The sequence below is a fragment of the Heterodontus francisci genome, chromosome 5, assembly GCF_036365525.1.
Source record: "Heterodontus francisci isolate sHetFra1 chromosome 5, sHetFra1.hap1, whole genome shotgun sequence".
NCBI lineage: Eukaryota > Metazoa > Chordata > Chondrichthyes > Heterodontiformes > Heterodontidae > Heterodontus > Heterodontus francisci.
Window position 1 is genome coordinate 81,910,630 of NC_090375.1, and position 16,359 is coordinate 81,926,988.

Consider the following 16,359-nt stretch of genomic DNA (forward strand, 5'->3'; position numbering starts at 1 on the left):
GAAGAGGAAGAGAAGGAGGAAGAAGAGGAAGGAAGGAGGTAGTTAGCACATCAGTGCTCTGGACAGGCTGTCCGTTTGCATCTCATCAGAGACCAATTCCCCTGAATAAATTCCCAGATCCACATTCTCAACACTTCCTCACCTTACCATTCCTCTGTTCTGGCCCATAATCGGTCCTCTCGGCCACAATCCTGAAACAAAAAACATCACCAAACAACCATTCCAAACTAATTTTATCCAACAATACAAACAAAACTGAACTTTTCACCCTTGTGCATTCACTTAGTGCCTGTCTTCTGGGTGCCTTTGCCTGTCCTGGTGCACCTACACAGTGCTACCGCAGTGGCTTCAGCATGCCTGGTGGAAGGCTGCTGACTTTCAGTGGGAGAGACTGAAGATGTCCATGCAGGATAACCTTGAGCAGCTCTGGGCCCTGAGGGCCTGGCTTTGGACTGCACCACCTCAGCATGGGCAGCAGCAGTCTGAGCTGGCTGTGAGGGAATAGCAAGGGCATTGGTGGAGTGGTATTGGTGGGAACATGAACGCTGTCAACCTGAGAGAGGATAGTAATGTCATGCTCCATGGAACCACTGCCACTCCCTCGAGGTGATACCTCAGCAATCCTAGTATTCTGTTGGAGGACAGATTGCTGGACTGCTGTGAGACTCTGCAAGTCCCTTTGAGCACTAGTATTGGCAACCATGATGGCAGCAGTCTGAGCCAGCAAAGCACCAAACTGTGCTTGCATGACAACAAGCAAAGATCTCATGACCTCAGACTGAACTTCTGCTGCAGTGGAAACAGACATTGGCCATCAGACACTGCATCATGGTTGGGTCCACAAGTATTCTCATAGAGTTGACCACCACTTCCACGCTGGAAAGGATGGGCTCCAAGCTCTGCGAAAAGTCCTGTACCAATTTGGATCTGGACTGTTCCATGCTCCTTAGCAGTAACAGCAGGCTGTCTGGCAGGTCTGCTAGTGCACCAATCACCTCCAAGTTCATGCCCACCTGTATTCTCCAGCATTGGGTGAGGGAAGTGGAGGTGAGGGGAAAGCAAGAGGTGTATGGTTACACCATCTTCAGCTTGTATTTCATAATGGATTGCTGGATGATGGTGAAGTGGGATTTCAGAAGGTGCATAAGGCAGGAACATACCAACATCCTGGATGGCTTTAGTGATGCCACTTGCTACAGCCTCAGTAACAGCTGCACCATTAATGCCGAGTACTGTCTCCTCCAAGGGGGTACATACATGCAGCCATGCCTGTGCTCCGCTGGTTTGTTGCGGCTGCCTCTTGTTATGGGCGTCTTGTCCTGCAAGACAGAGGAAGAGAATCAGTGAACATGTTGCAGTGTGTTTAGTTGATGTGCCTGTCTCAGCTGAATAGGTGGCAGTATATGGAAGCTGCGAAATGTGGGTGTGAGGCTTGCAGCAGTGGTAAGTGTGTGAGGATGAGGTGGAGCATATGAATGTTAGGCACGAATCCTAATTGTAAGAGATTGTTGATGGATGAATGATGGCATGTGGGGAGGTGGGGGTAGGTGAGTGATGGTGTGGTGCATTGAGCAGTTGTGTGAGGTCAGTGGTGCAGTTACTGGGATATGGCATTTGAAGATGCATTCACTGACCACTCTTGCAAAGTCATTAAACTTCTTCTGGCACTGTGTCCATGTCTCCGGGCCAGACATCGTGCTCTATGGCTATCTGCTCCCACTACCTTGTCTATAACTGTCTGAAGGGCTACCTGGCTCCCAGCGGATAGATCATCTCTCTTCTCCTTTCAACTTACTGCATTAGTGCGACATTGGAGAACCTAGGAGCCATCTCTCTCACCTGATGCACCATTACTCAGGTTTCTTCCTGCTTCTAATGTGCTTTCCAACCAATGGAATTGCACCTTTAAAAGGTGCAGTCTGGCTTTAAGAAGTTTTTAAAATTCTTTCATGAGATGTGGGTGTCGCTGGCTAGGCCAGCATTTATTGCCCATCCCTAAATGCCCTTGAGAAGGTGGTGGTGAGCTGCCTTCTTGAACCACTGCAGTCCATGTGGTGTAGCTGCACCCACAGTGCTGTTGAGAAGGGAGTTCCAGGATTTTGACCCAGTGACAGTGAAGGAATGGCGATATAGTTCCAAGTCAGGATGTTGTGGCTTGGAGGAGAACTTGCAGGTGGTGGTGTTCCCATGCATCTGCTGCCCTTGTCCTTCTAGGTGGTAGCCGTCACAGGTTTGGAAGGTGCTGTCGAAGGAGCCTTGGTGAGTTGCTGGCCAGCTTTAATTGGTACAAATATGCACCCCCAGCTGAGCATACAGCCACTCAGTAGTGCATTCAGCACTGGACTGCATGCTACTACCAGGGAAATGAGAAGGCAGGACAAAGCTCGCATGCCGCCGGCATTACTTTGAATGGGTGTGGATTAATCAAGCATCACAATTCCCATGCCCATTAACAGGCCTTATCAAATTTTTAGCCCATTATACCTTCCTTGTCACTTCCAGCACCAAATCTTGGAAATGTTGAAGGAAAGCAGGGAACCGCCAGTATAGTGCTTTCTGCAGAATTTCCTGCTGCATTCTGCTGGAGATATGCAGAGAAATTTCAAACCGCAAACTCTGCCCTCAAAACATGGAGTTTAAGGCAGGTCCAAAAACTAGCACCACAATATGATGAAATACAGATTGATCTAGTGGTCCCCACATATTGAATTTTCAATCTCACTGAAGAACTGACGGAGACACTGAACAGGGAGGAAGGGAAAGCCAAAAGGCAAATCACCTTACTGTGTTCAGTAGCTGGGCAGCCTGGCAGAAATCTGAGAGAGTCGTTTGTTTAGTTGCAAAGTAGTTCACAAAATGAGGTATTCTTACATAAAATTGTTTTTTTTTATCTTGCTTCAATCTCCTTCTGCTTTTCAGAAATATAAAATAAAGGTGGATCAGAAAACCGGTTTAGTGGAAATGAGAATGGAGAATTTGGAGGATATGGATGAAGGCACTTACACTGTACAGCTCCAGGATGGTAAAGCAAGTAACCAATCTAGTCTGGTTCTGATTGGAGATGGTGAGTCTTTTTACTGGTTTTGTCTTCCTAAAAACAAATGTTAGTCACAAACAGTAGAAATAGGACATCATGTATGCACTGACCACTTCTATATGAAAGAAGATTCTAATTTTAAGTGCAGCTTTTATTAATGTCACTTACCTGTAGATCATTTCCAAGTCTTTTTTCTAAAATAGCTGTACTTATAAGCCTTCTTTGCAATACCCAATTTGTGACTTGTTGGTTGAATGCAGATGACTCCAGCATTTCATCCTTCCTGCTGTCCCTTTTCTCTGTGGCCTGAAGAGGAGTTCTTGGTTCTCAGTAAACACCATCTGGTTCAATTTGCCCTGCCTCTTTCCCTTGAGCCCTGTTGCACTGGGGTTAATGTGTGGCATGATAATGAGCCCACAGTTTCAAAAGGGAAAATGAAGCAGAACACTGCAGCAAATGACTCCTGTTATGTTTTCACCAGTTTGTTGGATATTTTATATATCTGATTTATCTCAGAACAATGCAGAGATGACACTACTTCTAAATCAACAACAGGTTTATTCACTGTACTTTAAAATATCTCAGCACTTACAAGATTTCAGTACAATGTCTTTCTAAGAACAGTGTCTGTTTCTCCAGAACATTGCAGCCTGTCTCTTTTAGTTTCAGTTTCAACACACTAGGCTTAAGTAATCAAACACAGTGAACACTGATCAGTGGCAGGCTAATACAATCAAACCCAGATCAAGCAAACACTACAACTCCATCCATGCTACCATTTGCACAGCATCCCCCCCGCCCCACCCAAAGATCCCATTGTGACCCCCCCCCCCCCCCCCCCCCCCCCGCATCTCCATGTGCAAGGGGCTGATCCAATTTTTTTAAATAGCCTTTTCTTGTGGCAACCAATCCTCTTCGAACTCCTGGACCCTCCAGTGAGACCGACTTATGCTCCTGTGGAGGCCTATTCACCTCATTCCAATAGAATTCCAGCCGCCAGTACTATGCCAGCTCCCAACTGTGCCTGGGGAATTTGGATTTCCAGTGTAGGAGATCCCGCCCTGGCTTCACTAACAGACCTCTTCTCCCTGACATCACTGGTCTTTAGAGGGTGAGCAGAATTGGCAGAGTCCAGCAGAACCAGATTCTGGCCATTTTTTGATGGATTTCAGTGGACAGTAAATAAACAACAGGTTTGATGAAACATCGACATTATCCCCTTTGAACCATTTTAAGTTGACAATGTTCTAACTGCTTTCATGGAAATAAAAGGTCCAAACATTCTCTGGCAGCCTTCAGTTTCATGAGATGATGATTTGTCCTTTGGTGGTCAATTCCTTGGTATGTTTCAGGAGCCCCATTCTGGCATGTCTCTCTCTACTGCGCTTGCTGCAGATGTAGGCTGTAGGCTGAGGAGATGCAGGATTTGCTGGACTCTGTTTTCTCTGGGCCCTCTTCTCAGCCAACTGAGCTTTCCGTTTCTCTTCACCTCTTTGGATGCCCCTCTGAACAGTCAGCCTCCACAGGTCCTGGCCATTGGCATGTCTCCCAGCTCTCTGTGCCAATGTCCTCCATCTTCATATTTCCCTAGCAGGTGTCCTTGTAGCAGAAGTGTGGACATCCAACAGGTTGTGACCAAGTGGCCTGTCCACCATACAGAAGGTCTTTTGGTATACGGCTGTCATCCATCTGATGATCATGGCCGAGCCATCGCAGACATCATTGTCTTAATTTTGAATGTATGCTGACAAATTAGCAAGCTCCAGCACCTCTGAGTTGGTGACCTTGTTCCACCAAGAGATGCCAAGGATACATCCGAGACAGTGAAGGTGGAAACTGTTCAGCCTTTTCTCCTGCCTAGCATAAGTTGTCCAGGTCTCACTACTGTAGAGGAGTGCACTGAGGACACAGGCTTGGTAGACTCACAGTTTTGAGTTCTCTGCCAGGTTGTTGTTGTTCCACACTCTCTTACTCAGCTTAGACATAACAGCTGCAGCTTTTGCAAAGCATGTATTGATCTCAGCATCAAGTAGCAGATTGTTGATGATTGTGGAGCCGAGATATGTGAAGCTAACAACAACCTCGAGTTTCACATTATCAATGCTAATTGATGGCAATATGGCAATGACCTGGACCCTGACGTTCGTCTTCCTGATGCTGATGGTCAATCCATACTCTTGACACATGTGAGAGTCTGTCCATTTGGTGCTAAAAGTGTTCCTTGGTATGGAATGCTAATGCAGCATCATCAGCATAGAGCAACTCTCTGATGAGGACTTGGTGAACTTTTGTCTTGGATCTCAGGTGGGCAAAGATGAACAGCTTTTCGTCGCTTCTGATATATAAGTAGATATCGTCTGTAGATGAACTGAAGGAATATGAAAGCAGCAAAGTGAAGAATATGCTAAACAGTATTGGCGCCAGAGCGCAACCCCTTTTGACCCCCATTGCGGGTTCTGATGTTGCCCTGTTATAGCTGACTTTAACCCCTCATGTTGTCATGGAAGGTGGAGATCAACTGAGCAGCTTCAGCAGGCAGCCTGTTTTTTTCAGCAGCTTAAATAAATTGCCTCTGCTCACATGATCGAATGTCTTAGTGTGGTCGATGAAGGAAATATACAGCGGTCTCCTTTGTCCCCAGCATTTCTGTTGTAGTTGCCAGACTGAGACTGGATCTTCCAGTTCTGAAACCACACTGGGATTTGGAATAGATGCGTTCAGCCAAGATCTGCAGTCCAACAAGGGCAACATGGGCAAATATGTTGCCCACAATGCTCAGTAGGGAGGTGCCTCAATCGTTGTTGCAATCGCTGAAGTCACTCTTGTTCTTGTACAAAGTCACGATCTTTGCATCACGCCTATCCTGAGGCACTGATCGCTCTCTCCAGCAGAGGCAGAGGTTTGTGCAGATGCTGCAGGAATGCTAGTTTCCCATGCCTGTTGCGTTCAGGTAGTATAGCATCATCACCTGGAGCTTTGCCAATGGCAAGCAAGTCAATAGCTTTGCTAAGCTCCTCCACTATGGGTTTGGTATCTAGCTCTTCAAGGACCAACAGGCTCTCTATGGTGTCTAGAGTTTCCTTGATGATGGTGTTTTCCTTGGAATACAACTCAAGATAGTGTTCCACCCATCTCTCCATCCTTTTATTGTAGTCAGTGATGACCTCCTTTGCCTTTGTTTTCAATGGAGCTCTTTTCTTTGCTGATGGACCTGTTGCCTTTTTGATCCCATCATACATGCCCCCAGCATTCCCTGTGTCGGAGGACATCTGGTATTATGGATATTCATTAACAAATTCCTTTTATTCAATATTTACACATCAATACTTTGCAGATGGGAGGAACTCAATGCAGTAATGCAACGTTAAAGGAATTTACAAATAGCTTTGCACTTGCTTGTAACGGTTTCTAGCATGAGAAAACTACAGGTCATCTTGACTGTATATAATGAATTAGAGTTTATGCAACCATCTGTTCCAAAAAATTGTCAAACATCTGAGCAATTCTGAAAAAGACTTCAGAGACATAAATGTTAAAGGGGTAACTTTATTTATAGTAACACAATCACTGCAAAATTTGATAGTATATTTCATGTATAATTATTAGAGTTCACATCGATTACTTCTGGCAGTACAAAGTTTAGTTTTTCATGTGTATGGGAGAGATTAGTACAAAGTTCAACTCTTCTGCTGTCAAAGTGTTTACTTTTTCTTTTCAGTGTTTAAGAGTCTGCAGAAAGAAGCAAAATTCCAGAGAGGGGAGTGGCTCAGGAAACAAGGTAGTGGCACAATCTGAGTAATATATTGTGTAGCAGTTAACATATTTTTTTACATTAATCAATAAAGTAAGCCACAATAGAGGCAGTGTTAACTCTGCATGCTTGGTACAAACAAGATGGGCAGATAGTTAAAGTTGCCTTAAAATTTAACTGGCGCTGACCCGCTTATTTCCTGCAGTCTTCAATTTTAACCTGCTCTTCTGAGCAGGTGGAAAGGATGGTTACTGGAACTGGCAGGGTCTTTAAACATGCAGATGGGGCTCTGATGATATCGTTGGGACCTGACTGTGAATATAACAAGAGGCCTGCAGCCATTATGGCTTTTCAACAATGGCAACCTCACAGTGAAGAGGAGTCTGGGTTAGAAGAGGCACAAAAAGTTAAATAGTTTACATTTTTTAACTTTCCATGTGAGGTCCCGAGGAGTAGAGGTACGTCTCCAGTCCCCACAAAGAAAGGTTAGGCTTCCCCTTCCCCAGTGTTCCCCCTCCCCTGATCGCAAGGCCCTCCTAAACCCTCTTCCAGCAACGTAGCAAAGTACCAAGGTCCATTCCTTCAGTATCTTGTATCATCCTCCTGCTGTCTGACATTCTTCTCCTACCCGCTGACTAGCTGTAACTTCCCATGGGAACCTAATTGAGCCTACACAGATGTAGCCCAGGAGTTAAAATCTCCCGGGCCTCATGCTGCTGAAGGCAGGATGGTTTGCTGTTTGCCTTGGCCCCACATTCACAACTACCAGACTGCATTAAAATTGGGGTTATTATCCCTGCACTCAAAATCTGGTACGATATAGCTGTATATGGAACCACTTGATATAATATCATTGCTTCTTATGCAAAGTCTTGTCTACCAACAAAACACAATGATAATAAAATCATTAAAGGATTCTCCTCAAAAGTTAAGTCAGAATTTAAATTTTGATATTTTAAGTCAGTGTGATAAAGAGGTGATTTTTTTTTTCTATTTTATGCATTACTATTTATAATAATCTATCTTCCATGCTAACAGGTCCTCATTTTGTTGAGTATCTTGGATGGGAAGTTAATAATGACTGCAGTGTACTTTTGAAATGCAAGGTAAAAGTAACAGTTCTTACAAATGTTTTTTGTTTCTATAGAACGTTATTCTAAAAAAGTAGTTATTGCTTATGTTTTTGGAGAGAAGCTAGATATCTTGGCCTGAATAGAAAGACAGTCATTGTCTTAAAAAAAATGCTTGTAAATTTCCATTTAAAAGTGTTCAAGGCATTAAGAACACTGGAGGCAGAACATTTTCCTCTTTAGTGGGAACAGAAAGTTGCGTGGGGACTAGTTTTGCCAAATTCCTCTCCTATTTCTACACCAGATGCATTTCCTGCCAGAAGTGATGGCAGATATGTCCATCCAAATATAGGTTGTCTCATTTAAATTAGGCAATAGAAAGGTCATCATCACAGGGAAGAAAGATATTTTTTCTTAGATCATGAATGGGCTGCTGAGACCTATTGCTTGCAATTCCTGCACCATGTGGGAACTTAATATGTCTTGGGGGACTATGTGTGTAGAAAGTGTCTTCAGCTGCTCGAGCTCAAGCTCAGGATTTCTGAGCTTAAGGAGCAGCTGCAGTCACTGGGAAGCATCAGGGAGCAGGAGAGTTTCCTGGATTGTATGTTCCAGGAGATGGTCACCCCACAGGTACTGAGAGTTCAGGATGGTAGGTGGGTGGCCATCTGGAAGGCTAGGAACAGGCAGGAGGTGCAGGAGTCTTGGAGTGTGTGCCACTTTCAAACTGGTACTTAGCATTGGAGACTGCTGGGAGTGACAACATCTTGAAAGAGTGCAGTCCAGACCATGGCATCAAAGGGCAAGGGACTGCATAGGAGGGAACAGCAAAACTCCGAAGCGAAGCCTTCAGAGTGTCCTTGTAGCGCTTCCTTTGACCGCTATGGGAGCGCACCCCAGACTCAAGCTCCCCATAGAAGATTCGCTTTGGTAAGCGAGAGTCAGGCATTCTGACTACATGACCAGCCCAACTCAGTTGTGATCGTCTTACTATGGTGTGGATGCTTGACATGCCAGCTCAGGTGAGCATCTCAGTATCTGGTATTTTGTCCTGCCATCTGCTCTTTAGAAGCTTCCGCAGGCATCTCAAGTGAAAGTGGTTGAGCTTCTTGGCATGACGCTGGTACACAGTCCAAGTCTTGCATGCGTACAGCAGAGTGGGCAGGACTATTGCTCTATAGACTCTCAGTTTGGTAGGCAGACTTACTGTTTGTTCCCAGACTGATATTCAAAGTCTGCCAAACGCTACATTTGCTGTGACAATTTTTGCATGTGTCTTGTCATCAAGAGAGAGAGTGTGCTGCCGGGATAAGTGAACTTATCCACTGCTGACAGGTTCTGGTCATGGACTGAAACCTTGGAGATGAGGCTTTCCTGGAGCAGGCTGGTACATTACTTCAGTTTTCTTTGTGCTGATTCTAAGGCCAAAGCTGTTGCACACATTGGAGAACAAGTCCATTGCATGTCCAGCTCTGAACCAGCAGCTAGTGCACAGTCATCGGCAAACAGGAAATTGCAAAGTATGTCCTTGGAGACCTTGGATTTTGCCTGGAGTCATCTCAGATTGAGCAGCTTCCCATCTGTGCGATATCTGATTTTGATGCCAGGATCACCAGCATGGAAGGCATCAGAGAGCAAGGCAGAGAAAAACATGCTGAAGAGGGTTGCTGCTCACACGCAGCCCTGCTTAACTCCATTAGTAACTGGGAATGGGTCATCGAGAACATGTGTGACCATGCCATCAAGGAACTGTCGATCCATTGTGATGAATTTCTCAGCACAGCTGAAATTTCTCCATTACGTTCCAAAAGCCCTCACAACTAACTGTAGAAAAGAGTAAAAAAAGTAGAAGAGGAATAAGGCGCATAATGGAGTGAGAGTGTTGAATAGTGCTGGAGAAGGAAGTAGTACCATATGTGATAGGAACAGACTAAGAAGGACTACGAGGAATATAAGGACAGGTTTACAATGCATGTATGCAAACACAGAAAGTGTGATGAATAAGATTGGTGGGCGACAAGCACAAATAGCCATGTGGGAATATGATTTAGTGGCAATAACGGAAAGGTTGCTTAAAAATGTCGATGACTGGGCGCTTAATATTCAAGGATATGAAGTGTTCAGAAAAGATAGGGCGGCACATTGGTGCAGTGGTTAGCACCGCAGCCTCACAGCTCCAGGGACCCGGGTTCGATTCTGGATACTGCCTGTGCGGAGTTTGCAAGTTCTCGCTGTGACCGCGTGGGTTTTCGCCAGGTGCTCCGGTTTCCTCCCACAGCCAAAGACTTGCAGGTGATAGGTAAATTGGCTGTTGTAAATTTCCCCTAGTGTAGGTAGGTGGTAGGGAATATGGGATTACTGTAGGGTTAGTATAAATGGGTGGTTGTTGGTCGGCACAGACTCGGTGGGCTGAAGGGCCTGTTTCAGTGCTGTATCTCTAAATAAAATAAAATAAATAAAAAAAGGGAGGTGGGGTGATGGTACTGATTAGGGAAGACATTGTCGTGTTGGAAAGAAAGGAGGCAGGTGAAACAAAGGCGAGCATCAGCTAGGCTCAGAATGTAGAATAATGTCAAAAAGACAAGGTTAAGGGCACTCTACCTGAATGCACGCAGCATTCACAACAAGATAGTTGATTTAAAAGCACAAATAGATGTGAAAGATCTAATTGCCAATACGGAAACGTGGCTACAGGGTGATAAGATTGGGAACTGAATAGACAAGGATATCCGACATTTAGAAAGAATAGGCAAAAAGGAAAAAAGGTGATAATAAGGGATGGGATCAATATATTCGTAAAGGAGGATCTCAGATCAGAAGAACAAAATGTGGAATTTGTTTGGGTGGATCTAGGAAACATCAAGGGGCAGTAGACATTGGTAGGAGTTGTTTATAGGCCACCAAACAGTAGTGGTAGTGTGGGGCATGGTAATCAGAAGATTAGAGAAGCACGTAGCATGGGTAATACAGTAATCATGGGTGAATTCGATCTGCATATAGACTGGATAAACCTAATGAACACTAATGCTGTGGAGGATGACTTTCAGGAATGTGTTAGGGATGGTTTTCTAGAGCAATGTGTTGAGGAACGTACTAGAAAACAGGCTATTTTAGATCTAGTATTAAGTAATGAGAAAGGGATAATTAATAACCTTGTTGTAAATGAACCATTAGGGATGAGTGACCATAATATGATTGAATTTTACATTATATTTGAAAGTGAGGTAGTTCAATCTGAAGCCAGGTTGTTACATTTGAACAAAGAAAATTATGAAGGTATGAGGGGCAAATTGGCTGAGGTGGCTTGGGAAAATACATTAAAAGGTATGACAGTACATAGGCAATGGATAGTCTTTAAAGAATTATTACATAGTTTACAATAAATATACAGTCCTTCAAGGCATAAAAACCCAACAAGATAAGTCAGTCAATCGTGGCTAACAAAGGAAGTTAAGGATTGTATAAGATTTTTAAAAAGGCCTATAAAGTTGGCAGAAATAGTAGTAAACCTGAGGATTTGGAGTATTTTAGAATACAGAAAAGGAGGACCAAGAAACTGATAAAGAAAGAATAGAATATGAATGTAAACTAGCAAAAAACATAAAAATGGACTGTAAAAGCTTCTATAGGTACATAAAAAAGAAATGTTTGGCTAAGACAAATGTGGGTCCATTACAGGCAGAGTCAGGGGGAATTTATAATGGGGAGTAGAGAAATGGCAGAAAAGCTAAATGATTATTTTTTGTATCTGTCTTCACTGAGGAAGATACAAGAAATCTCCCAGAATTAGAGATCCAAGGGACTAAGGAGAATGAGGAATTGAGGGAAATTAGTATTGTTAAGAAGGTTGTATTGGAGAAATTAATGGGGCTGAAGGTTGATAAGTCCCCGGGACTTGATATTCTACAACCAGAGTGCTGAAAGAGGTAGCTATGGAGATAATGGATGCTTGAGTGATTATCTTCCAAAAATCTATAGATCCTGGAACAGTTCCTACAGATTGGAAGGTCGCAAATGTCACCCCACTATTTAAGAAGGGAGGAAGAGAGAAAACAGGGAACTACAGACCTGTTAGCCTTACATCAGTAGTAGGGAAAATGCTAGAATCTATTCTAAAGGATCTGATAAATGGACGCTTGGATAATAATGATCTGATTGGGCATAGTCAACATGGATTTATGTATGGGAAATCATGTTTGACGAACCTGTTGGAGTTTTTTGAGGATGTTACTAACAGAATTGATAAAGGGGAGTCAGTGGACATAGTATACTTGGATTTTCAGAAAGATTTTGATGAAGTCCCCCACAGGAGGTTGGTTAGCAAAATTAAAGCACATGCGATAGGAGTAATATACTGGCATGGATTAAGGATTGGTTAACAGGCAGAAAACAGAGAGTAGGAATAAACGGGTCATTCTCACGTTGGCAGGCTCTGACTAGTGGGGATCAGTACTTGGGTCACAGCTGTTCACAATATATATCAATGATTTGGATGTGGGGATCAAATGTAATATTTCCAAGTTTGAGGATGACACAAAATTAGGTGGATATGTGTGTTGTGAGGAAGATGCAAAGTGGCTTCAAGGGGATTTGGACAGACTTAGCGAGTGAGCAAGAATATGGTAGATGGAATATAATGTGGAAAAATGTGAGGTTATCCACCTTGGTAGGAGGAATAGATGAACAGATTATTTCTTAAACGGTAAGAGATTAGAAAGTGTCAATAAGTCACTGAAAGCTAACATGCAGCTGCAGCAAGTAATTAGGAAAGCTAATGGTACGTTAGCTTTTATTGCAAGCCGATTTGACTATAGGAGTAGCGAAGACTTGCTTCAATTGTATAGAACCTTGGTTAGACTACACCTGGAGTACTGTGTGCAGTTTTGGTCCCCTTACTTTAGGAAGGATATTATTGCCATAGAGGGAGTGCAACCAAGGTTCACCAGACTTGTTCACGGGATGATGAGACTGTCCTATGAAGAGAGCTTAGGGAAACTGGGCCTGTATTCTCTAGTTTCTAAGAATGAGAGGTGATCTCATTGAAACCTACAAAATACTTAAAGGGATAGACAGGGTAGATGCAGATAAGAGGTTTCCCCTAGTTGGAGAGTCTAGAACCAGGGGACATAATTTCAAAATAGCCACTTAAGACTGAGATGAGAAGAAATTTCTTTACTCAGAGGGTTGTGAATCTTTGGAATTCTCTACCCCAGAGGGCTGTGGAAGCTCAGTCATTGAGTATGTTTAAAGCAGAGACTGACAGATTTGTAAATACATAAGGGGATATGGGGATAATGTGGAAAAAGACATTGAAGTGGATGATCAGCCATGATCGTATTGGGTGGCACAGCAGGCTCAATGGGCTGAATGGCATACTCTTGCTCCTATGTTCCTTAACCAGTCTGTTCTCAGTCTAACTAGGATAGAGGCATTTCTGGATCTGGTGCTGGGGAATGAAGTGGGCCAAGTGGATCAGTGTCTGGGAGAACCGTTGGGTAGAAGTGATCACCATATCATTAAGTTTAGATTAGCAAAGCAAGAGAAGAGCAAGCAACAATCTAAAGCAGAACTTCTAAATTGGAACATAGGAACATAGGAAGATAGGAACACGAGTAGGCCATTCAGCCCCTCGAGCCTGTCCTGCCATTCAATGAGATCCGCGGCCTAACTCCTTATACCTGACTTTGGCCCATATCCCTTAATATCTTCGCTTAACAAAAATCTATCTATCTCAGATTTAAAATTAACAACTGTTCTAGCTTCAACTGCAGTTTGTGGGAGAGAGTTCCAAACCTCTACCACCCTTTGCGTGAAGAAGTGCTTCCTAACATCTCTCCTGATCGGTCTGGTCCTAATTTTTAGATTATGCCCCCTAGTTTTAGAATCTCCAACCAGTGGAAATAGTTTATCTTTATCTAGCCTGTCTTTTCCTGTTAATATCTTGAAGACTTCAATCAGATCACCCCTTAACCTTCTAAATTCTAGCAAAAACAGGCCTAATTTGTGTAATCTCTCCTCGTAACTTAACCCCTGTAGTCCAGATATCATTCTTGTAAACCTACATTGCACTCCCTCCAAGGCCAATATATCCTTCCTAAGGTGTGGTGCCCAGAACTGCTCACAGTACTCCAAGTGGGGTCGAACCAGGATTTTGTACAGCTGCAGCATAACCTCTGTGTCTTTATACTCCAAATCCTCTGGATATAAAGGCTAGCATTCCATTAGCCTTTTTGATTATTTTCTGCACTTTCTTGTGGCATTTTAAAGATCTATGCACCTGAACCCCCAAGTCTCTTTGGACATCCACTGTACTTAACCTCTTCCCATTTAGAAAATACCCTGCTCTATCCTTTTTTGGTCCAAAATGGATAACCTTACACTTGCCCGCATTGAATTCCATCTGCCACAGTTTTGCCCACTCACCTAGTCTGTCAATATCTCTTTGCAATTTTATGCTATCATCTAGACTGCCTACAATGCCGCCTAACTTTGTATCATCAGCAAATTTGGATATATGACTTACTATGCCATCATCCAAGTCGTTAATGAATAATGTGAATAATTGAGGCCCCAACACAGATCCCTGCGGGACACCACTAGTTACATCCTGCCAATCGGAGTATTAGAATTAGAATTAGAACATTACAGCGCAGTACAGGCCCTTCGGCCCTCGATGTTGCGCCGACCTGTGAAACCATCTGACCTACACTATTCCATTTTCATCCATATGTCTATCCAATGACCACTTAAATGCCCTTAAAGTTGGCGAGTTTACTACTGCTGCAGGCAGGGCGTTCCACGCCCCTACTACTCTCTGAGTAAAGAAACTACCTCTGACATCTGTCCTATATCTATCACCCCTCAACTTAAAGCTATGTCCCCTCGTGTTTGCCATCACCATCCGAGGAAAAAGACTCTCACTATCCACCCTATCTAACCCTCTGATTATCTTATGTCTCTATTAAGTCACCTCTGCTCCTCCTTCTCTCCAACGAAAACAACCTCAAGTCCCTCAGCCTTTCCTCGTAAGACCTTCCCTCCATACCAGGCAACATCCTAGTAAATCTCCTCTGCACCCTTTCCATAGCTTCCACATCCTTCCTATAATGCGGTGACCAGAACTACATGCAATACTCCAGGTGCGGTCTCACCAGAGTTTTGTACAGCTGCAGCATGACCTCGTGGCTCCGAAACTCGATCCCCCTACTAATAAAAGCTAACACGCCATATGCCTTCTTAACAGTCCTATTAACCTGGGTAGCAACCTTCAGGGATTTATGCACCTGGACACCAAGATCTCTCTGTTCATCTACACTACCAAGAATCTTCCCATTAGCCCAGTACTCTGCATTCCTGTTACTCCTTCCAAAGTGAATCACCTCGCACTTTTCCGCATTAAACTCCATTTGCCATCTCTCAGCCCAGCTCTGCAGCCTATCTATGTCCCTCTGTACCCTACAACATCCTTCGGCACTATCCACAACTCCACCGACCTTAGTGTCATCCGCAAATTTACTAACCCACCCTTCTACACCCTCTTCCAGGTCATTTATAAAAATGACAAACAGCAGTGGCCCCAAAACAGATCCTTGCGGTACACCACTAGTAACTAAACTCCAGGATGAACATTTGCCATCAACCACCACCCTCTGTCTTCTTTCAGCTAGCCAATTTCTGATCCAAAGCTCTAAATCACCTTCAACCCCATACTTCCGTATTTTCTGCAATAGCCTACCGTGGGGAACCTTATCAAACGCCTTACTGAAATCCATATACACCACATCCACTGCTTTACCTTCATCCACCTGTTTGGTCACCTTCTCGAAAAACTCAATAAGGTTTGTGAGGCACGACCTACCCGTCACAAAACCGTGCTGACTATCGCTAATGAACTTATTCTTTTCAAGATGATTATAAATCCTGTCTCTTATAACCTTTTCCAACATTTTACCCAAAACCGAAGTAAGGCTCACAGGTCTATAATTACCAGGGCTGTCTCTACTCCCCTTCTTGAACAAGGGAACAACATTTGCTATCCTCCAGTCTTCCGGCACTATTCCTGTCGACAATGACGACATAAAGATCAAGGACAAAGGCTCTGCAATCTCCTCCGTAGCTTCCCAGAGAATCCTAGGATAAATCCCATCTGGCCCAGGGGACTTATCTATTTTCACACTTTCCAAAATTGCTAACACCTCCTCCTTGTGAACCTCAATCCCATCTAGCCTAGTCGCCTGAATCTCAGTGTTCTCCTCGACAACATTTTCTTTCTCTACTGTAAATACTGACGCAAAATATTCATTTAGCACTTCCCCTATCTCCTCTGATTCCACACACAACTTCCCACTACTATCCTTGATTGGCCCTAATCTAACTCTAGTCATTCTTTTATTCCTGATATACCTATAGAAAGCCTTAGGGTTTTCCCTGATCCTATCCGCCAATGACTTCTCGTGTCCTCTCCTTGCTCTTCTTAGCTCTCCCTTTAGATCCTTCCTGGC

General features: G+C 43.8%; 1 protein-coding gene across 1 annotated transcript in view; it reads left to right on the forward strand.

The window, feature by feature from the left end:
* Positions 1-16,359, forward strand: part of myom1b (myomesin 1b) — a 223,288-nt gene that overhangs the window by 119,324 nt on the left and 87,605 nt on the right. The window contains exons 27-29 of the mRNA XM_068030846.1: positions 2,920-3,064; positions 6,756-6,815; positions 7,827-7,894. Of these exons, the coding sequence (XP_067886947.1) occupies positions 2,920-3,064; positions 6,756-6,815; positions 7,827-7,894 (273 nt within the window). The remainder of the gene's footprint in view (positions 1-2,919; positions 3,065-6,755; positions 6,816-7,826; positions 7,895-16,359) is intronic.